This window comes from Megalops cyprinoides, chromosome 25 (assembly GCF_013368585.1).
Source record: "Megalops cyprinoides isolate fMegCyp1 chromosome 25, fMegCyp1.pri, whole genome shotgun sequence".
NCBI lineage: Eukaryota > Metazoa > Chordata > Actinopteri > Elopiformes > Megalopidae > Megalops > Megalops cyprinoides.
In genome coordinates this window covers 3,302,923-3,326,271 of record NC_050607.1, presented here as the reverse complement: position 1 = coordinate 3,326,271, position 23,349 = coordinate 3,302,923, and the positions used below count along the sequence as shown (strand labels likewise).

At 48.9% G+C, this 23,349-nt stretch overlaps 1 protein-coding gene across 1 annotated transcript; it reads left to right on the top strand.

The window, feature by feature from the left end:
• Positions 1-125: 125 nt before the first annotated feature.
• znf277 (zinc finger protein 277) lies at positions 126-22,951 on the top strand. Its single transcript, XM_036520223.1, has 12 exons — positions 126-181; positions 3,477-3,678; positions 5,799-5,887; positions 7,791-7,873; positions 17,219-17,310; positions 18,164-18,274; positions 19,915-20,047; positions 20,983-21,050; positions 21,139-21,235; positions 21,416-21,458; positions 21,798-21,972; positions 22,138-22,951. Exons 1-12 carry the CDS (start codon positions 148-150, stop codon positions 22,322-22,324), a joined length of 1,314 nt encoding a protein of 437 aa, XP_036376116.1. The 5' UTR covers positions 126-147; the 3' UTR covers positions 22,325-22,951.
• The last annotated feature ends 398 nt before the right edge of the window (positions 22,952-23,349 follow it).

Here is a 23,349-nt window from a genome sequence, read left to right as displayed (position 1 = left end):
ATTGTGGGAAAAGAAGGCAGATGCAATGACGTAAACAATAATGAAGAACTTCATGTCCCATAATTCTTGCTAATCCAGGAGGCGTGTTTAGTCATCCTGATTGGTCGATTGTTGATTATGTGTGTCACGTGACAGGTGGATGACAGCATGGCTGCCCGCGGAGATGAACGGAACGTGTCAGGTAAGGAGCGATAACTACCGACTACAGTGTTAGTGAGGCTTTATTTTATGCTGTTGCTATTCCATAAGTAAAAGAGTGAAGTTTGACTGGTTCACGAGTTTATATATTTGATAGCTATTTCAGATCAACAAGTTAAAAACCCGTATGTCCTGGAAACTCAAAGAACTGTATGCTACAGCTGGCTAGCATTTTTTGGTTGCTTGCTTGGTAGTTTTTATGTGTTACTGTCATAGTTACAGTTTGTTGCTTATTGACTTTCTTCATTCGGAGGAGCACTTTGTGTTTTTAGAAGTTCCATTGAATGCTGGTGTGATTGCAAGCTTCCCTTAACTGACGGTGTAGGAATCAGCCTGTGATCACCCCAAGGTTATGTAATTTCCATTAAAATAATTGCACTCTTTGACAAGGTTTTTAAATAATAGAATTGCAATACATTGCAACTGCCATCAGTGCTGTTTTTGTGCTTAGTTAATCTCTACAACTTTTTCCGTTGTATGTCAAATGACATCACTTTGGCTGAACATACGGCTTTGCATAGGATATATTCGTCCGCATTATCTTTACAGATGCGCGTATTTACTGACGCAAAGCAGGTTATCTGCGAAAAGAAGGGGAAATTCCTCCTTTAAATCCAGCCAGCATCCTCAGAGTTACAATTCCTCATCGCTGCCCTGTTTGCATGGTGTTCAGAACTGGTGTTGATGGTGTGAAGTATGTTTTTATAGTCCATGTTTCCAGAAACTGGCTGTCCAAGTAGAATTTCAGTTTTGAGGTATTCAGGTGAAAGCTAAATTTAATTGATGTGGTTGATCATACAGAAAATAAGGTTTGGGTTGGGGCTGTATAGAAATAAGAACTAAAGTTCTGTGTAACCCTAAAAGTTCTATAGACAGGAACCCTGACCTATACCAGAAAACCAAAGTTGAGACCACAGTGAGGAACATTACTGTGTGCATGTCAGAATACATTAGCCTATATTTCTGCAGAAACAGTGGTGGTCCCTGGTCAGACTGTTCACATTCACCGCGGTGGCCTCAAACTCGGCCTGCATTTAGGCCATGTGACACTCTCCATTTTTAATGCATTGCAGACAGTTATACGATCCACCTCAGCCTCACTCTTCCGTAGTCTTGTATCTTTGAATTTGCACTGCCACAAATTTCATCTTTAATTTTCTCTATAGACACATTCGAGACATGCTGTGGCTTACAAAAGGGGATGGTTATTTTGTAATGCTTCATTGCAAAGATCAGTTATATTATTAGGTGTGTAATTTTGGTAGCATTAAGAGTTAAGAAAAATAAATTCCTACCAGTCTGGATATATCCAGTGTGGATTACTAGCAAAATCAGTTTTAAAAGCTTTTCTCCATTGAAGTCTGCTGTTGGTAACCCTCTTATATAATCTAGCCAGTTTGTTGAATGATAGCATCATCAAGAGCATTAACCAAATCTGATTTTATCAATAAAGGTGAATAAACCGATGTGCTCTTCTCTTGTTTAAAGTTGAAAGTGTTTAAAACACTTAATATGTGTTATGAGGGAACTGTAAACACCACATTGCGTTGCCCTTTACCATTGAAATGAAATGTGGCTGTTTGTGCGGAGAACACTCTTCACCTATTTCACTGGGTTTGAACCTGTGAGCCGTCGTAGAGCAGCCTGGATCGGAGCGTAGCTGTGCACAGTCGGGATGGAGCCGGGCGAGCAGTGGGAAATCACCGCTGAGCTGATTGCATTTCCAGGACGGGCTCTCTGGAGGGATCGTCTCCCGAGGAGGGATGAGGAAATGCAATCCTGCCGCAGTCCTCAGCTCCGCTCCTGCCAGCCGCAGAGTGCCGGTCCTTACCCAGCTCCCCCTGCTTCCTCTGCACACAGGCAAACGCAGTGATAATTAAGCCAAGATCACATTACACTGTTCATTTAGATCAGCATTCATATTGATGAGCGTCTACTAAAGTCATTTTAAATTATATATATTATATATATTTATATTGTGTGTGTGTGTGAAATAAATGTTTTTACTCGCCGTTGCATCATCTGAATAAGGCTGACATGCACTGGTTGCTGATGTGTGTGTGTGTGTGTGTGTGTGTGTGCGTGTGTGTAAGGCAGTGAATAGACGGTTTCGTTGTGATGCTCTTTTGGCAGCACACGTGTTCCTGTCAGGGCACAGTAGGTAATCACACGTGTTAAACGAGGACATTGCAGTTTCTCATCAGCCCGTGTCACAGCCCTGGCTCTGTAACAGTTCGGAGGGAACCGCAGAATATTAAGAAGGCTTAAGTAAGACAAGATAAGTTGTGGCTGAATTAGTCTACTGGCTCAGGCTAACCGACAGGAGCAGCCAGAGGAAGCTTTGATGTGTTTGTGTAGGAAAACACCGTTTGAAGTGTCAGAGTGGCGAGTGTGCCCGGGTGGAGGGAGCCGCATAGAGACGGCAGCGCGCTGTTTACGCTGCTTGTGTCCGATGCAGCGTGTGAGCGAGAGAGCCCTGCTGAGGTAGGAGAGGGGGCAGCCGGACTGTTGTCGGGCTCACAGCGAACGGGGCAGCGAGAGCAGGGCACAGGGTTCGAGTCGTCGCTCGTCTAGCCTGTCCCGCCCCCCGTGAAGCGCTCCAGACGCTGCAGATGGGCTCCGTCGGGCGTCAGTAACGCGTGTTTGCTGGAATCAGCCGTTATTTATTTGTTTTGTGTTGTTTTTCCGCTCACGTTGTCAGGATGCTCGGCGCCGCACCTGTCTGCGAGGCAGCTGCAGCCTCCCTCTCTGCGCCGCGTCATCTGTGCACCTCACACTCACTTTAAACGCTTCCACGCTGCTGCGACAGCATCTTTACATGTATATCTGGGGTTTCCTACATTTCACATACTCCATGAATGAATGTGAATTTGGTATCCAGCTATCTGCATTACCAGGTCAGATATTAGGACTGATACTATCATTGTGTAAAAGCTTCAGTTCACTTATTTCATTTTGATTTGAACATTTGGAGAGATTTGAAATTTGATTGCATCAGATAATTATGCCCACTTACTGTTTTGCTCCAAACATTTTTGGATCTGTATGGATATTTGTCACAAAGATTGATATAGATAAACACAACCAATAAATGAGTTGTTAGGATCTGAACAGTGTGTGGGGCTGTCTTTTATATGCGGTGATAACTCTCTGCCCAGTATCTAACTCGCATGTGGTGTGTGTACGAGTTAAATGGCGAAAGGAGGCACTGAGATGCGAGCTGCATTTGGGATTCTCAGAGGCACAGTGTGGAAGTGAGCGCTCTCCTCTCTCCTCAGGCAGGCAGGACTCGATCCTGGAGCCGCTGTCTTTCCCGGAGCGGCCGGGTCACCGCCTGTCTCCGGAGCCCGATGTCATCGTGCCCTGCGTCCTGTGCAGCGAGACCGCCCCTCTGCCCGAAAAGGAGGCCCTCCTCAGGCACCTGGTGCTGCAGCACAAGCTGGTCATCGCTGATGTCAAACTGATCGCCGATTTCCAGAGGTACCCTGTGCTGTTATGTAACACCTTTTTCTGTTTCCCTCCACATTCACTGGCACATGCTCTATCCCTTGCTCCTAATGAGGCCATCACCGCACTTATCACAGGAGCAACATGAACAATGACAACTTTTTATGCGTCATTTATAAATGTGTCATTTATAAATCTTTATAAATCATTTATAAAAATACACAATAATTAGTGTAAGTTTTTAAACATTGGATTCAATCAAAATCTTAAGTCCCTTGAGGAACATCTGATTCCCTCCCCAAAAAAGCCTCTGAGACTAATCTAGCCCGTTAGTATACTGTGTCCTTGGCTGCATGTGGCGTTTTGTGGCGCACGTTGAAGGTGAGGAAGAGGAGGGTGTCGCTGAAGGCTCACAGAGAGGCGCAGTAGGGTGCATCGGAAGGCGGGACACCGGGGCAGTGCGTTATCATCCCTCACGCACAGTACCTACACCGTGCAGCCAGAGGTCCGGCATTCAGTCAGGGCGGCGCAGCTGGTTTTCCCCCAGAGGATTCTGGGATTAATAGCTGCGGTTGCAGTCAGTGGGTATTCTTCGCACTGCCCCATGCCGAGCGCACTCTCCCCGCGTTCCGCTGAAGGAGAGAAATAGGCCAGTGCTTTTAGACTGGCCCCCTCTCGGGACGTGGGAAGGATGCATGTGGCCAGTTTCGCTACGCTGTGCTTAACCCGCGCGGTAAAAAAGTGCTCCGTCCTCAAAAAGCCCCTGACTGCTGGACCTCAGGAAGTCGGGCGCGGGTGTCCGCTGCGGCCGGGGCCTTGCGAAAGGGGCTGCTCTGCGTGCGTGCAGTGCTGGGCGGGTTAGCAGCACGCCCGCCTCACCCAGTTACACCGCTCACTCCTCTGCCCGACGCAGACCTCCCCCCCCCCCCCCCCTTTCCTCCTGAGGACGCGGCGCTCCGCTGCCAGACAAGCGAGCCGCGAACGCTCTCCCCGTGATCAATTAATCATAAGCCGAGCGCTGAAGTGAGCGCGGCCGCTCTTGTGAAAAATTCACCAGGCTGCGCGTCTGAGACACAGGGAAAATGTCAGCGTCTTCCACATCACTGAATCCCTCCTACGTTGGCCCACTTTAGAAGAGCCGGTCCACAGAGCCGGCTGAAAGCTCGCCTGAACGCATGACAGCAATAATAAGGCTTTTTAAACATATTCATTTGCCATCCAGCCATGATCCAGCCAGTATTTTTTACACTGATCAATAAGTATTGATTGAAACCATTTTATTAGTTTTGCAGTTTTTTCATTCAAGAGCTTCAGCTTTACAGCTGAACAGCATCTTACTCCCAGCAGATGACAGGAGCTGTGTTACGTACCCTCTAATGGAGCTGCTCAGAGGAGTGGTTAGGGTGCTTCTTACAGTCCAGGGACCAGGTTGAGGAGTGTGCTGGGCTGTCCGTCAGGGAGTTTCCATGGCAGCCGGGGGCGGGGCTGCAGCTGTAAACCCTTCATGATGGAGGGAGCTGTGAGTGGCAGCGCCTTGGATTACCATTCCTGAGGATGTGCTGGCCCAGCTCGCTGCCATATGGTCCCTGAAGAGCGAGAGTTAAAACTGTTCATTTCCGATCCCAGCATCCGTAGGCTGCACACAGCCCAGTAACCCACATAACTCCTGCAGCACAGCCTCGGCTCTCTGCAGCCCCTCCACAGCTCAGAGCCTCCGCCATTCAGAAACGGCTTTACCATGAGCCCCGCTGAGCCCGTTTCAGTGTGTGCGGCCGAAAAGCAAACATGGCCTGTGATGCACTGGCGAAGGGCCCATTTCTGTGCATCGGGAGGAGGAGAGGTTTGAATGGCCAGAGTCTCACTAATGTATATTGAGTGTGTGTGTGTGTGTACATGTGCTCCTGTGTGTGCATACTCATATGTGTATGTGTGTGTGTATGCACTGCAGCTAGTGCTGGGTGGCTGAAGGCCAGAGGGGAATGTTTTTGCTGCAGCACCTCGGTGCACTTGTTTGGAACAGTCCCCCCCCATCCCCACAGCATGGTTTTTTTGGCTGCGGTTAAACACACACTCCAGTAAATGACTTTTTCTCTTAGGTTTCACTAGTGTGTTAAAGGTTAACATCTGTATGTTGCTCTTTTGTTTTGGTGTAGGTATGTCTTGTACTGGAAGAAGAGATTCACAGAGCAGCCAATCACCGATTTCTGCAGCGTGATCAAGACAAATTCAGAGGGCCCTGTTGGTAAGTCTGATTGCATCAAAGACCTGCTGGTGCGCCACATTTGCACAGAGCTAGTTATGGCTGCGGAGTGTTGCATTGTCCAGTACAAACCTAGCAGATCTGTTAAAGAGGATTTGTCCTGATGAAGTAATGCCTTCTAATATATTAATCCCTGTATAAATAGTAGTCATATTTTTTTCCCTCGGCTGCAAAAGGCCACCACATGGTCAGATTAGAGCACAATGGTTGTTTTGATCGAATTGGGGCTTCTGTGTTCCATTTATGCTTTCGGGTTCACGGCATCTTATATCGAAAGGAACAATGTGTTTTGACTTAGTTAGTAGGACCTACGTGCACATGTATAAGGTTCAGAAATCTGGCAGGCTTGTGTCTTCAGACCTTTAATGTCCATATTGAGGCAATATGGCAGGAATTCCAATATGCCTGTCCAGAGAAGAACTGCCTCAGAAGATACATGACCAAAGCAGTTTTCCTGCCGGTATCATTTTAATCACATTCACGTATGAATAAAAATAGCATTACATTTCCCCTCTAAGTTATTGGACACAGTGACGACTTGTGCGGACGCTGGTTTTATTATGATTTAATAAATTTATGATAAAAAAAAAAAGATACTCCGATTCGGCTCGTGGAGATGAATTCCATCCTATGAAATGCTTCATGGATTAAAGGACAGGGTGCGCAGCCCGACTTTTTAAATCACGCTCTGATTTTCTGATCTATGGAAAAGTCAACATTGACAGCCTGCATGCATGTGCTTCCAGCACTGGAGACGGAGTTATTTTTAACGCCTGCTAACTCGCTCTCTCCAACTGGTGGGCCTGGAAGAAGGCACAGTTGGTGTGTGACGTCTCGGATAATGATACTCAGCTTCAGCCCTTTACCGACAGAGGGGAAGGTGCTCCAAAGTCACAGCTGTGTATCTGTCCTGTGCACTGACCTAGGATCAGTAGAGAGGCCTGCGGGGCATTCTGTAGCTGACCCAGAACAAACAGTGTTCAGAGCAAAAAAGCCCTGCCTCTGCCGGTCATCATCCACAGAACGCGAGCGCATGGAATAAATGTCACCTCTAAAGCTTTTGCCTAAAATCTGTGAGGCACACACTGAAATCATTATTCCCAAAGTCCGCTAATCCTAAATTGCACCAAAACAAAGCCTAATCTCGGACAGTGTTATGGTGAGGTAGCTGGTCGATCGGCCGTGTGTCTGCTGGAAGTAACCCCTCACTTAGGTTGTTTTCGTAGGGGGAACACTAAGCCGGTAAGAGGCCGCCACACCTACCTGCAGGTGTTTATCCCACCCCTGGGAGCTGAGGGTTAACCCTGAAGTCTCTGTGGGGCTCCCTCGCCCCTCTCGAAACCACACAAACCCAGAGTCACCCTGTAGTCACAGCGGCCTGTGAGCTCAGCCGTGACGGCACCTCTGAAACCGGTACTTTCGAGCTGTCAGATGGCCTGTTTGCGTGGTGGCCTGGGGGCAGAAAGAAGTTGCCCTGCCCACCACACCCACCACAAGGTAGAAACAGACACAGGAGAGCTCGGCAAACACACTCAGGGGGCTCATTTGCGCCTCTCACAAACTCACCCACACAGTGTATTTAGTTAACACCCTAACTACATGTTGATGCTTCTACCTGTGTGACATCCAGCTGGGTTAACAATGACTTGTGTTTTTCATGGACCAGAGAGAAAAAAAGAAGAGGAAAGAGATGTTGTTTGCTGTCTGATTGAGTTTTGGGGGGTTTCTGAGGCTGCGGAGGGACAGTGAAGGCCTTTGTTTCCCAGGTCGAAGTGAAAGCGTGCATGTTTTTCCTGGCAGGTGCATATGTGTGTGCTGGTGCATGACTGGCCGGCCCTGTGTGCTGCTGCAGAGGTGTGTAACGCTGTCCTCCCTGTGGTTTCAGAGAAGCAGGAGCACTACTTCCTCCTGTGTGACGCTCTGCCCGAGGACAGGGTGCTGAGAGAGCAGCTACAGCAGAGGCGGCTGGTGAGTACACACACCCCCCCAGGGGTGCACTGCTACCCGTCTACAGTTTGGATATCTTGTGCATGTTTAGTTTAGCTAGCTGCAGTCACCCCAGTGAGGGAAGGGGTCCCATCAGCAAGAGAGACACTGTGCCACTATGAGATCACCCTGGGACTGGGAGAGCAGGCCCTGGCTCTGTGAGATCACCCTGGGACTGGGAGAGCAGAGCCTGGCTCTGTGAGATCACCCTGGGACTGGGAGAGCAGGCCCTGGCTCTGTGAGATCACCCTGGGACTGGGAGAGCAGGCCCTGGCTCTGTGAGATCACCCTGGGACTGGGAGAGCAGGCCCTAGCTCCTCTCTCACAACGGTGCACTGCAGCAGATCAAACTGCGCCTCACCTGTCACCTCTAATCTTGCGTGTGCTGCATGGTGTCACTGAATGCATCCTCGTTGTCGCGCTTCTTGAGCTGCCTTGTGATCTCTCCGCAGGCTGAGCTTTAGAGAGCGTGTTTACAGTGCCCTCGTCCCCACGCGGCGTGTGGAGGCAGGGTGCTGAGATGATGACACACGGACACACACTGCCTCACGCTGATGCCACGCTGCTGCTAGCAGCTTAGCGGGCCCTGGGGTGTCCCCTCAGAGAGGCTGTCACTGCACTGCGCTAACTCTGCCTCTTTTCAGTTTTGAGCGTTAGCCCTTCACCAACAGCAGAAGAGCTTTACGGATAACAAAGTCGCGATGAGTGAGCCCCCGCCAGTTTGTTTTTCTGCCACATCGTGGAAGCATTTACGTTCCCGTGGTCAAAACGGTACCGGTGGCGTTATCCTATGTAACCTGAGAAGACGGTGGTTTCAGGAAAACAATGGGACAAAGCCAACACACTTTACCACCGGGTGGCAAGGGCCAGCGGGCGAGTCAAGCCAAAGTCGCAGTTTCAGTGACCGTGATGTGACCTCCGTCTCTCTGTGAGACAGCAAGGTGTACTGTCCCACTACGTCCCGGCAGACTGGCCCTGCAGCGGAGGGGCTGTCTTAGCTTCCAGCTGTGTTCCCGTCGCTTTTCACATTCATTTGGAACAACCAGGAACCTAATTAGTTGCCAAGTGTTTTAAAGCTCATCGAAACATCTGTCTGTGAGAGGGAACCGCTTTTCGATCGGGTGCTACTCTGTGGCAACGGCGTACACGATAACACCTGCGGGCCAGCGGGGAAAAACGCGAATTCATTTTCAACGTGTCATTTTTCCGTTTGCATGTTATTGCTCTTTCCCCGTGCTCCGCTGCTGCTGCCTGCAGTGACGCCTTCTCACATCCTCCTCTCCCACCTGCGCAGGGTCAGGAAGTCACTGTCAGTCAGACGAATCCTCAGACTGCATTATGGGAACATTACCTCCCAAAAAAAAAAAAAGAAAAAACAGTTCCACTCCAAAGCAGACCGCATACGCAATTAGATGGAAAAAAGACAGGCTTTTAAACGGGAGAATGCTGTTAACATTTTAAGCAGACGCGCTTTTCTGTCAATCGATTGATTGGCACGCGGAGTGGATAATGCGTTCATGTGTCAGGGCTCGTTTAATTCCTCATCCGCATCAACTGGGTGAAACGTCTCATTAAGCCCTATTATTGAGTGACGAGGCAGCGGCCGAGCCGGGCTGTTGATGCGGAGGTTCGGGGAGAGGTGAGGGGAGCAGTGCTCTCAGCCCCGGCGTTGCTGGGTATTGATTTCGCACGAGACGGGTGCACTGCAGTTCAGGAGGGGCGGAGAGCAGACCGGGAGGCTCCCCCTGTGGCAGGGTTCACCTTGGCACTCTGAGCCCGGGCACAGCAGGACTACACAGAGGAAATCCTCCTCTCCAGCAGGAAAGAGATTCCAACATTGTGTTCATGTCAGAGAGAAATCAATGGCAGGCAAAGGAAGAAAAGTGCTATTCTTGTTTACAGGCGGCCCTGCCTGCTTTGTGCAGGCCAAACTCATTGATTTCCCAGAAGCCATTCAGTTACTTCCTGTAGTCTTATATAAGCACAACAATGGTCCCCCCGAAAATGAAGCAGGTGTTTGGTCTCCAAAACAAGCAGCGACATGAAAGCTCTTTCTGCTGCTGTCTGTGGTTTCTTTTCCTAATGGGCTTACCTTGTCATGCATGTATGGTGTTTGCTTCTGAAGTCTATTACTGGGTACAGGCAGGTGAAAACGGGGAAAATCATCAGTGCTCACACACTCTGGCCCCCGACAGGTTTTTTATTTTTTTTTTCCCCAAGTGAAATTTTTTGTTGATTTCTTCTCATCATTTCCCTCAGAGTAATGAGCAGTGAATAAAAAGTATGTGAGGGACAGAGCCAGTGTGAAGCTTGAAGGACCTGCAGGTTTTGGAAGTAGTCCTCAGATGCATGTAGCGACAGCACAGTCAGTGTTCCCCAAACTGCAGTAATCATGCAGGTATATGTAGAAAAACCTGCTCCCCCAGCTACACACCCCTGAACCTCCCAAAAAGCAGCTCTGATTCATCACACGAGCTAACTGGCAGACTCATGCTATTCTGATCCGCAGCAGACTCATCATTCACACTAGCTGCTGTTTGGAGCAGCAGCAGACTCAACACACACGCTAGCCGTTCTTCTGATCAGCAGCAGATTCATATGCACTAGCAGTGAACCGCTATTGTGACCAGCGGCGGCCTTATCGCATATGCTGGTCTGTCTTCTCATATGTGCTAGCCACTATTCTGATCAGCGTCAGACTTATCATTTGTGCTAAATGCTATTCTGACCAGTGATGCATTCATCATTCATGCTAGCTGTTATTCTAATCAGCAGCTGCCTCACCACACATGCTAACCACTACTCTGATCAGCAGCAGACGCATATGCGCTAGCTGCCACTCTGATCAGGGGACAGTGAGCTGCTGTCCCAGATCCACGCGGGCGGCCAGGGGAGCGGGGAAGGCAGGCCGCGCAGAGAGAGGCAGAAGGTTGTGTTTGCCTCGCTCCTCTCCACTTTTGTCCTTTTCAGTTACAGACAGCGCGGCGTTCCCTTCGGCTGCTGCGTAAACACTCTGCCGAGCACACGGGGGTATTAGTTCAGCTTCGGCTGCGCGTTTGTCTGCCAGCCTCATTTAAATAGCGCTCAGAGCAGCCTCCCCTCTCTCCCCTCTCTCTCTCTCCCTCCTTCTCCCTCTCTCTCCCTCTCTCTCCCTCCCTCTCTCTCGCTCTCTCTCTCCCTCCTTTTCCCTCTCTCTCTCCCTCTCTTTCTCTCCCTCCTTCTCCCTCTCTCCCCTCTCTCTCTCTCCCTCCTTCTCCCTCTCTCTCCCTCTCTCTCCCTCCCTCTCTCTCGCTCTCTCTCTCTCCCTCCTTTTCCCTCTCTCTCCCCTCTCTCTCTCTCCCCCCTCTCTCTCTCTCTCCCTCTCTCTCTCTCCCTCCTTCTCCCTCTCTCTCTCCCTCTCTTTCTCTCCCTCCTTCTCCCTCTCTCCCCTCTCTCTTTCTCTCCCTCTCTCTCCCCCTGTACACCCCCCCCCCCCCAGGAACTGCACATGAGCAGAGGGAATTTTTTGCCGTAAGTATCACCGCACAGACACATTCTGTGCAATATCATCACAGTGCTGAAGACAGTTTGGGCAGTGCTGCCCTGGGGTCAGTCTCAGCCTCATGTAGGCCCTGAGGTCCTGAATGCTGGATAAATACAACTGTGTGCTCTGTGAATGCTCTACTGTGTTACATGCATAAATAACATGGCGCTGACTCAAGCAGGTGGTTAAATGACATTTAAGTATATTATGAGACACCCTGCGGTCACCTCTCCATTGCTTTATAATGTATACGTGTCAAAACTGATGTTTTAAGCTTTACCCTGCAGACAAAATGATAACTAGATTCAGTTTAGCTTGCATTTCTCTTATGGTCACATTTACTGTAAGATTAACCAATTCAAGTCTTCCATGTAGCCAAAAGACTGTCCTTGCCAGCTTGGATTAACACCATCAGCAGTGCTCACACTGATCACAGGTCAGTGTGTTCATTCAGGCACATGGTTGAAACCCTCATGACGCAAATTCAGATCCCTTAACATTTACTCTTTGTGAAAATGTCAGTTAGGAAAGAAGTATCCTCAGGGAACTGAAGCAGAGACCTCCTCAGAGAGCCACTGAGTGGAGCTTTGAGTCCCGGCTTACAGGACCTGCCCACGCAGAGAGAGTGCGCTCTTCCTGCCAGTCAGTCTGCCTCTGAGCTCACAGACAGGCAAATGGATTATCACTGACTGCAGTCAGTCAGTCTGCCTCTGAGCTCACAGACAGGCAAATGGATTATCACTGACTGCAGTCAGTCATTCTGCCTCTGAGCTCACAGACAGACAGATGGATTGTGACTGACAGCAGTCAGTCAGTCTGCCTCTGAGCTCACAGACAGATGGATTGTGACTGACAGCAGTCAGTCAGTCTGCCTCTGAGCTCACAGACAGACAGATGAATTGTGACTGACAGCAGTCAGTCAGTCTGCCTCTGAGCTCACAGACAGACAGATGGATTGTGACTGATAGCAGTCAGTCAGTCTGCCTCTGAGCTCACAGACAGACAGATGGATTGTGACTGACAGCAGTCAGTCAGTCTGCCTCTGAGCTCACAGACAGACAGATGGATTGTGACTAAGAGCTGTCAGTCAGTCTGTGAGCTCACTGGGAATTCACAGATGAGCTGGACCTCACCTCCAGCTCTGTTCCTGTCAGCTGTGCCATGCACTGCACTCATTCATTCTGCATATCTTGCGTGTGTCCTCGTGCTGGATCTTCATTTGAAGATCTGCACACCAGACTGTCATTGTTAGTTTTGCTAAGTAGCATCCTCCTTCGTGTTTGTTAGTCACTATGTTGTAAAGGTAAATGGCCTACCCTCTGCAGAGAACAGAGGAGAGAGCTGTTAATGAGATGTAAAGGTAATTAGTCAAAATAACAGTAATCAAACAATTAGAAAAGCTTTTGTAGCCTCACTGAAATGACTGTGTGTATGTAAATTAGGTGGCCGTCTGCACTTCAGGCAGCAGGTTGTTGGCACCTGCAGGTGGATAATTTCCTATTTGCCTACACTGGTGTTTGGCACTGATTGATCCGGCGTTCATACGCACACAGCTGTTGTGGTTTGCGTGATCTGTATCAGATGAAACGGCATGGGCTTCGGGCTCGCCGTGTTTCGGGCTCGTTAATAGATGAGCATGCTGAGCGATTCATTTTGCAGTGTTTCCTCATGCCCGAAGCCTCTCCGGCCATAGCCGACGTCACCGCAAGTATCTGGACGAGAGTCGTTCTTTAAGGCGAAGGAGGTTGCTAGGCAACGTGCGGAGGCAACCTACATTGAGCGTCCCTCACTGCCTGGCGCGTTGCGTAAGAGCGGGTCCTCAGGGCGCCAGCGAGGACGATGCTGCTGGCTCCCTCCCCTCGCCCCTCGCCTCGCTCTTCAGCGGGGTCTCCGTTCGGTCCGACTCTCAGTCTGACCGCCAGCGCTGCCACATTGTGCCCTATACACAGACGGGAGGTGGAGATTAGGAACCTAAGGACATATCTTGGAAATCACCCCCATTTCCTCTGACGTCCTGGCATCCCCTCACGCTGGTCTCTGTCTCAGAACAGGAAAGAGAGCGTTGTTTTGGAATGTACCGAGGGAAACGCCTTCTCTTTGTTACCCTGCAGCCAGATCAGCCTGCTGAGGGTTTTTACCATGGCACTGATGGGAACAGAACACTTTCCCTTCTCATAACCAGCTCTGCAGGAAACTGTTCTTGGAACACAGATCCCTCCAGCTGTGATCCTATGACACAGGTCCCTCCAGCTGTACCCCTGTAACACAGATCCCTCCAGCTGTACCCCTGTAACACAGAACCCTCCAGCTGTGATCCTGTAACACAGATCCCTCCAGCTGTGTTCCTGTAACACAGATCCCTCCAGCTGTGATCCTGGAACACAGAGCCCTCCAGCTGCACCCCTGTAACACAGATCCCTCCAGCTGTACCCCTGTAACACAGATCCCTCCAGCTGTGATCCTGTAACACAGAACCCTCTAGCTGTACCCCTGTAACACAGATCCCTCCAGCTGTACCCCTGTAACACAGAACCCTCCAGCTGTGATCCTGTAACACAGATCCCTCCAGCTGTACCCCTGTAACACAGATCCCTCCAGCTGTGATCCTGTAACACAGAACCCTCTAGCTATACCCCTGTAACACAGATCCCTCCAGCTGTACCCCTGTAACACAGAACCCTCCAGCTGTGATCCTGTAACACAGATCCCTCCAGCTGTGATCCTGTAACACAGAACCCTCCAGCTGTGATCCTGTAACACAGATCCCTCCAGCTGTGATCCTGTAACACAGAACCCTCCAGCTGTGATCCTGTAACACAGATCCCTCCAGCTGTGATCCTGTAACACAGATCCCTCCAGCTGTGATCCTGTAACACAGAACCCTCCAGCTGTGATCCTGTAACACAGATCCCTCCAGCTGTGATCCTGTAACACAGATCCCTCCAGCTGTACCCCTGTAACACAGATCCCTCCAGCTGTGATCCTGTCACACAGAACCCTCCAGCTGTGATCCTGTAACACAGATCCCTCCAGCTGTGATCCTGTAACACAGATCCCTCCAGCTGTGATCCTGTAACACAGATCCCTCCAGCTGTGATCCTGTAACACAGATCCCTCCAGCTGTACCCCTGTAACACAGATCCCTCCAGCTGTGATCCTGTAACACAGATCCCTCCAGCTGTGATCCTGTAACACAGGTCCCTCCAGCTGTGATCCTGTAACACAGATCCCTCCAGCTGTGTTCCTGTAACACAGATCCCTCCAGCTGTGATCCTGTAACACAGATCCCTCCAGCTGTACCCCTGTAACACAGGTCCCTCCAGCTGTACCCCTGTAACACAGAACCCTCCAGCTGTACCCCTGTAACACAGATCCCTCCAGCTGTACCCCTGTAACACAGAACCCTCCAGCTGTACCCCTGTAACACAGATCCCTCCAGCTGTACCCCTGTAACACAGAACCCTCTAGCTGTACCCCTGTAACACAGGTCCCTCCAGCTGTACCCCTGTAACACAGAACCCTGTAGCTGTACCCCTGTAACACAGGTCCCTCCAGCTGTACCCCTGTAACACAGGTCCCTCCAGCTGTACCCCTGTAACACAGAACCCTCTAGCTGTACCCCTGTAACACAGGCCCCTCCACCTGTACCCCTGTAACACAGGTCCCTCCAGCTGTACCCCTGTAACACAGAACCCTCTAGCTGTATTCCTGTAACACATTCTGGCAGAGTGACCCCATAGTGATGCTTTTGCAAAGGAAAAAAGACTCCTTCATGTGAAATGACACAATCGTGAGACACTTATGGGGAGAGAGGTGAATGCAGTCTGTGTGAAGTTTGTTCTGCCCACAGAGAAACCCTTCTCCGGCTGAGCTTCTGCTGCGTTAGCTGCTTGGGAAACATTCTTATTCAGGGCAGCTGGTGTAGCCTCTACATGTGTTATCTATTTATACAGCTGTGTGTTTGCTGAAGAGATTCAGGTGTAGTGCCTTGCTTAAAGGTACAACAGCAGTGCCATGCTCGGAAATCAAACCTGCGACCCCCCGATTACAAATCCAGGTCTGCAGCTGGAGTGTCACACTGCTGCCCCTTATCTCCTGGCCCGAGGACTGTGGATCACAATCCCTTTCCTTCCTGTTAGATACTGTATGGCAATTTTGAGCTCTGCAAGCCAGCTCCTCCCACGTGAATAAATACTAATAAAGGTAATTGCAACAGTAATATTTGGTAGGCAAATATAATATTGGTGTGGTGTGTTATTAAACCAGTTCTGGCCGGTTCTGTTTAAATTAAATGTGCTTTTCTCAGGAGCAGAGGTAGAGCTGGCGGTGGTGTCGGGCAAGGCAGCTTTTGATTCTGGCTTCTTCGGTCTGTCAGAGGTGCAGTGTGGGTATTGTGCCTGCAGCCCTGAGGACAGGATGGAAGGCCGATGGGGTGTGGGATAAACGCTCGCTTGTGGCGGGCAGCGGAAGGGGGCGGGGCAGGAGGGCAGAGCTGCGGGTGATGGACAGGCTTTGATCTGAGCAGTGGCCAGCAGACCTTCTGGATCACTGGAGTGGAATTTTTATCATCCATCAGCTTCCTGTTCCCTGCGTTCTGCAGCTCCTGAAGCACTGCACCAAAAAACCCACACAACGGAGAGGACTTCGAGGGCACTGTCCTCCCCTCGCCGTAGCTATGGTTACTGAATTGCTATTTTGGTTAGCGTTGACCAGTATTAAGCATTTCCTGGAGTCCACAGTTATCCTCAGCATTAAATGAGAATTGAGCATGGATGATTGAGAACAGTGAAGTGATGTAGAAAAAAAATCAATGCATACTGAGCTTTACCGACCCCAGTTTCTGGACAGGAAACACTGCTAAATAAGTGTCTCTGAGCGTGTTTCCAGGTGCGTACTCAGGGTAAAGTATGGTTCTTTCGCAGGTTCATGTCATAATAAAATCCGCTCGGGTCCACGGCCCGGTTTCTCCAGCAGAGCTGACATTAAAGAGCCCAGATGCCTGAGATTTCTCATCTCCAGCTCAGTGCGCTCAGCTGCAGCTGGTGGCATCAGAATGGTATCCTGTGTGGAGTCCGAACTTCAAAAGCCCACGATTTCCCCTTTCCTCCGCTGCAAGGGGGGGGTCCTTCATGGGGGCGTAGGAAGCGGAATTGGCCCAGCCGTGTGTAGAGCAGGTCGCCATTGATAAAACATCTGTGAGAGTCATCTGGAAATTTGGAAGCCAGGCATGTCACCCCGGGCCAGGATGTCCCCCCGGCCACATTAGTCTTTCCGCCATGTGGGATGCAGACAGAGCGGATTCGTCACACGTGTGCCGTGCAACATCAGGGAGTTATATTATCATTTACCTCTTCTGCCTGTGTGTTTGGCTCTTATCCAAGCCAGCGGAAAATAACCTGTCACATACAAACGAGCAAGTACAATACAACCTGTAACACAGTGTTTCCAATTCTAACATGGCCTTCCATAATCCATCATAAATCATATCCATAATATGATTTATGATGGATTTATGATGGATTATCGCTTTGATCACCTGTCCCATAAAAGGTAGGGTTAATGCTGGAGTCATATAGAGTGTTTCTCTATGCTGCTTGTTTGTGATATTGGCAGGTTATGTCAGGTTAGCAGGCACCTCATACAGTGCTCCTCAGCTCACTGCCTGTGAGTGTTTCTCTATACTGTGCGTTTGTGGCATTAGCAGGTTGTGTCAGGGTTAGCAGACTCCGAGTACAGGGCTCCTCTATACTGTGCGTTTGTGGCATTAGCAGGCTGCTCAGTTCCTCTCCTCCCTCTCTGTGCAGGAGGAGATCCTGGAGCAGCAGCAGCAGGAGCGGGATGACCACAGCTTCCAGCGCACCTGCCTCTTCTGCTGCGAGGAGTTCACCGGAAACAGGTACAGGGTTCAGACACACACCGCCCTGCCCGACGCATTTCAACCTGCATTCGATGCTCAGATCTGGGTGAAGTACTGCGTTCTGCCTGTATTCTAATGCGCGCTAACAGTTGTAGAACGAGCACAAGATTTTCACGTTGGTTTTGAATCAAGGGAGTGTGTGCTCCTTCTCCGACGCCTCCGAGGATTGTGGGAACTCACCTTAACCAGACACACGACAGCACTCATCTGCTGGCAGGTGCAACTAAGCGAGACAGAAAATACTTGTGTTGTAGCTTCTTGAAAATACCCGGGGGGGTATCACCTTTTTACATACCACGCATAATAATAAACGGAGGGATACACATGCCAATCTGCTGGCCACAGTTTTAATAAGCACCAGGCAGAGGAGCCCTTCTGCCCCCGTCAGAACGTTCTGAGGTCTGAATCGGAGATGAAAGAGGGGAGCTGAGCACACAGGCTTTTGATCAATTAAAATCCCTGTCTGAGGCCGCCTGGGGAGAGTGTGAGAGAGAGAGCGAGAACGAGAGAGAGAGAGAGAGAGAGACAGGACCTCTCCTTTAATGCGCCCTGCGGCACTGCGCCGCAGCTCTGATTAAAAAGGATTACGAGCGCGACCCTCGGCGTGCTGATGGCAGCAGCACGGGGTTAATGTTGGGCCGCCAGATCTAGATCGGTAGGTCATGGGTTCAGATCCCACAGGGGCACTTCAGGGTACAGAACCTTGTGTGCTCTTGTGGAGCTGGGAGCCCGTACGTCAACCGGATGAGGTAATGTTCTGTAACGTAAGCAGTGCTCTCCAGATAAGGCGCTGATATGTGAAGCATTCAGAGAGCACTCCCTCCCTCTGCAGGTCACTGCTGCTGAACCACATGGCGAAAGAGCACTCCTTCAACGTGGGGCTGCCAGACAACATCGTGTACTGCGCGGAGTTCCTGAACACCCTGCAGGCAAAGCTGGATAAGTACGCATCTGGGCCAGGACACACGACACCCTGCCCCTGAGTCTGGGAGTTCAGCAGGGACTGGCCCCTTTGAGGCCCAAGGTCAATGACAATGTCCTGCACTGGGCACACCCTGTCACACTGTTCATTATACAGTATGCCATTTAAAACATGGTGAACGTGCAAGTAAAAGCGTACATAATCATCTCTCTCTGATCCCAATGTCTTATTTAGAGAGACATTTAATGTATGTGGGTATTGCATACAATTAAGTTCAGATTAAATATGTGTCATTAAGTAATATAATAATGTTGCTTCGAAAATAAGCCCTGAAAGTAGATGAGGATTTAATGATAGTTACCTCTTACGCCCTAAGTAGTCTTGCATGTGGTTTGGTGTCCTTGGTTAAACTCTACTCTGCCTTGAAGTCTGAGCAATCTCTGGTGAATATCCCTCAGTCACTGCGGACGGAGAAGACAAAGGAGTGTCTGAGAACAAGTTAAGCATCCAAATTATTCAGACGATTGTGCGCTTTTAAGACTAAGGAGGCTTTTGCATCAAACGTCGGAAACGGCATGTTTGCCTTGACAGGGCGACAGTCCTCACAGAGCGGCATGAATTATTGAGCGTGGTAACGTTCACACATCAGAGTGATATTCACAGTGTTTACCGGGGAGCCTGTCATCTGTATGCATGTCACTCGGGTGTCTGTGTCACTCGCACGTGATTGGCTCACACAACCCCTGCAGTGTCGGGGTGGCCCCTGTGTGTTCACTCACAGGTGCGCAGATGGAGCTTGCCCGGGTTTGTGGCCGTGTGGACGGCCGCCATCAAGACTGCGTCTCACTTTTAGTGACCAACCCTCACAGAACTGCACACACATACCCTTTGTATCAGTTCCACTTCCCAGAGCAAGAAAGATGTTTGATTTGTGTGGGGGAAAAACAAAATGTTTTCCTAATGTAGTCATCCTGTGAATCGTGGCTTAAAAACAGTGCAGGTAGTTCAGTGTTTATTTCTGTGGTTTCTGTCGTACATTGCAGCTGTGTGTAGTTTGGATTATGTTTCCTATTTGATTCTCAACTCCTTTAAGGAAAAATGCTGAGCTTCTGTCTCTCAAACGCAGAATCCATAACACCTAACACATATTAATCAATATTTAATGCATCGCCATCAGTTGCTCTGAATCTCAATTGTGTACGATTGCTGTGCGTCATTGTTGTTTTACAAAAGGGCTCCCCCTAGTGTCGAATGCTTGTAGTAACCTGTAATTATTACAGAGCTATTTTTTTTTCTTGTGTGTCCACACCTCTCTGATGCTCCCCAGTGGTTATTTGCACATTCAAACAGACATTTTGATCCCCAGGGACCTTCATCAGAACAGGCAGCACTGACAGCTTCCAGCGCAGCCACTGTGATTGACATTTACATTTCTTTGCTTAGCAGACGCTGTTATCCAGAGAGACTTTCACAGGCTGCAATTCTCAGATGTTATCCATTTATACAGCTGGATATTTACTGAGCAAATTCTGGATTAAGCACCCAAATGTACAACAGCAGTGTCCCAGCAGCCAATCAACCTGGTAACCTGTGGGTTACTTACCACCACACCACAGCGTGTCTTTGCAGGGGGAGGGATTTTTCAGGGTTTTTGTCTTCAGTCTGCAGTGCCTGTACTGTGAGAAGACCTTCAGGGACAAGACCACCCTAAAAGATCACATGAGGAAAAAACAACATCGCAGGATCAATGCTAAGAATCACGAGTATGACAGATTCTACGTCATCAATTACCTGGTACGGCATGGTGCCTGTGTGTGTGTGTGTGTGTGTTTGTATTCTACAGACAAATTGTTCAAGAGCTGTAAGCAATATCTAATCGCCACAAACAATGAATCAAGTTAAATGCAAACAGAAAAGATGTGAAAGCTTTGTAATACTAATAAAGGATGTTCCGACACTGAAATAAAGCTGATTAAAATCCACACACTAATTAGCCTGCTTAGTGCCACGGTTTCACAAGAGAACACTGTTAAACAATACACAAGTTAGTTTCTACAGAGCAGAAACACAACAGGCCTTTTAATAAGCCGCTGGCCTGAGTTCCAGCAAGAATTAGGAGCTGAGCGAAGTTCTGATGAGTTCATAAAGGTCTCATTATAGTGTGAGCGTGCTTTGGGGCGGTCGATTTTCTAAACCGCAGCGCTCAGAAGGAGCTGATCGTGTTTGCAGTCTCTCTCTGTCGCTGCTAAAAGCAGTGCGAGCAGTCCTGGGAGTGTGACTCCCATTTCTGATTGGATTTAATCACCCAACCATCAGGCTGGCTAATGAAAGCGCACTCACTGTGCGTGTATGATTGGAGTGCTACGTCCTCCTTACGGAGTTCATTCTGGAACTCTGACAGCATGTTTCCATGGAGCTGCCAGCGAGGACCTGATTGGTGTCACAGACTGAATGACAAACATGGTCAGCATCTGAACCCTGCTGTTTACAATTAGGGGTTTAATTATATTGTGATTGTAGTTCCATCCAAATGTGCAGAAACCATTTTCAAGATATAGACGTAAGTGTTTGATCAAATTTGTCACTGTATATTTATAAGTACATACATTTTGCTACAGGATAGATTATGATTGTACTGCTTTATGATTATTTCCATCAGTATGCTGGTAATGTTTTCCCTTTGGGTCCCCTCTGAACCCCTGTTTGTGTGTGGCCTCTTCGTAAACCAGGAACTGGGAAAGACGTGGGAAGAGGTTCAGTCGGAGGACGATCGTGACATGGGAGAAGACCAGGATGAGTACGAACTTCCCATTGTCTCCTCGCCCTCAGAGCTAGGAAAAGTAACGGAGTGACGATCTCATCCGTGTGCTCTGGTTTCTCCGCAGCGATTGGTCTGACTGGCAGGCCCACCCTGTGCATGCCGTCTGTCTCTTCTGTGAGCACCAATCAGAAACCATGGACAAGATTTATGCCCACATGCAGGTACCTCCCATCACAGAGCATAACATAACAACCGGCACATGATATGCAGTGTTATATACTACATCCAAATACAACCGTGTTCATACCAGTTTGTCAGGCAGTACATATATCGTTGTTCTTCTGTGTATAGTATTTATTGGTGAACCCCTTGACAGCAGATTGCTTTATTTATCTTTTCAGGAAACCCATGGATTTGACTTTCACAAGTTAAAGGCAGAACTCGGTGAGTAAGGACAGTTTGGATAAGAAGGGACTTTAGAGGGAAAATGCAGCTGTATGTTACTTTTAGTTCTATTGCTTAATTTAAGTGCTAAAAATAAATATAATACTATTGAGTATGACATGTATCATTACTCAAAATGTGATATATTAAAAAGTATATGGATTACATAGAAGAATATACAATTGGTCTTTATATCATTTACATACAAAACTATATGCAATTTATGTAATTAATATATAATATACATGATGGGCTGTAGTTTCGATAGCATATAGAAAGATGACAGCCTGTGCATCTGAAAGCAGCATCACACTCATGGTGCATGTGTTTGTGTGTCAGACCTCAAGTTTTACCAGCAGGTTAAACTAGTGAACTACATCAGGAGGGAGATCCACCAGGGCCGTTGCTATGGCTGCCAGATGAAGTTCGGCTCCAAAGCTGAAGTGCTGGCTCACCTGACGGGATCGGAGCACATGATGGTGCTGCCGGAGAAGTCTGACTGGGACCAGCCACAGTATGTACTGTTCAGCTGGAAATACCACTGAGCCCCAGCTGCAGTGATCCTGTTGCTGTAGTAGTGGTGGTTAGTTAGTATTAGTACTGTGTGTGAAGTTAAATAAATGTTCAGGCAGAATTTCAGCGGGTCCAGACTCACGTGGCTCTGTCTGCGTACCTGCAGGTACTACTTTCCCACCTATGAGAACGACGCGCTCCTGTGCGCTCTGTCCGACAGCGAGAGCGACTCGGAGTCAGCTGACCGCGGCAGGGACGTCCCTGTGATCGCCGAGGACATCTCAGAGCTGCGCATGCTGAAGCAGACCAGCGTGCTCAAGCATCTCCTGCGAGACGGCAGCAGCTGCAGCTAACGCTCGCTCTGCATGCATGCAGGCTGCAACGGGGCACAGTGCAGAACCCGGGGGACTGTGGCACTTGGGGAACCCTGGTACTGAGGGAACCCTGGCACTTATGGAATTGAGGCACTCGTGGGGTAAATGGTACACTTTGGTGGCACACTCTGTCAGTCACAGGCAAGAGACATTGAAAAGTGAAGCAGAAAGACAGGAGCGCTGGTCATGAATGTTGATGCGAAAGCCAAGAATGGAGAAAGCCGTACATCTGAGGGAAGGAATCCGTGACAGATACGTGTGTGGAATAAAGCATGCAGACCCATGTGTGATCTGTATGTATGCAAGCCTGCTGGGGTGATGTAGCCTGAGGCAAAGCTAGGGGCTGTTGCCACCTCCACAGGAATGTATATTGTATCCTGAGGGTACACACAGCTTTAAGGGCCTTAATCTGCAGATGCCATAGCTGCCAACCACAAATGCATATCAAAACTCAAATAAACATTTTCAAACGACTTAGAGAATACACACACACACACAAACATTGTCTCCAACTGTCGTTTGTGATGATTTGAGTGTGTCTACCATGTTCTGTAAGATTAATATTCTGACTGTATGACTGTATTTTTAACCTAAACCTGCCATGTTTCAGACACACAGTATGTCAGTATGTATTAGTGTTTTGCCTTTAATGCACTTCTTCAGTTATGTCTCAAGAAATATATGCAGTAAATGGGATTCTCTCGTATAGGTATGTCTACATGAAGTGTTTAGTCTTTTCACAGTGTGAAAATAAGCTTTGGGGTACAGTTCCAGGAAACCTGTTTTCTGAAGTTAATTTAGAGTTGCTGAGAATTGAGAATGTTGTGCTGCATAGAATGAGATACTGAGTTCCATTCCGGAGACTGTGATAATGCTGAAGAGTTGCAGAATGAGGGCACAATGGCTACAGAACCAACCTCAGTAATCCACCAATCACAGCGCTCTGTCAGCAGTCTTCTGGAACAGGAGCAGGATCGGCTCAGTGGCACTGGATCTCGTCATAA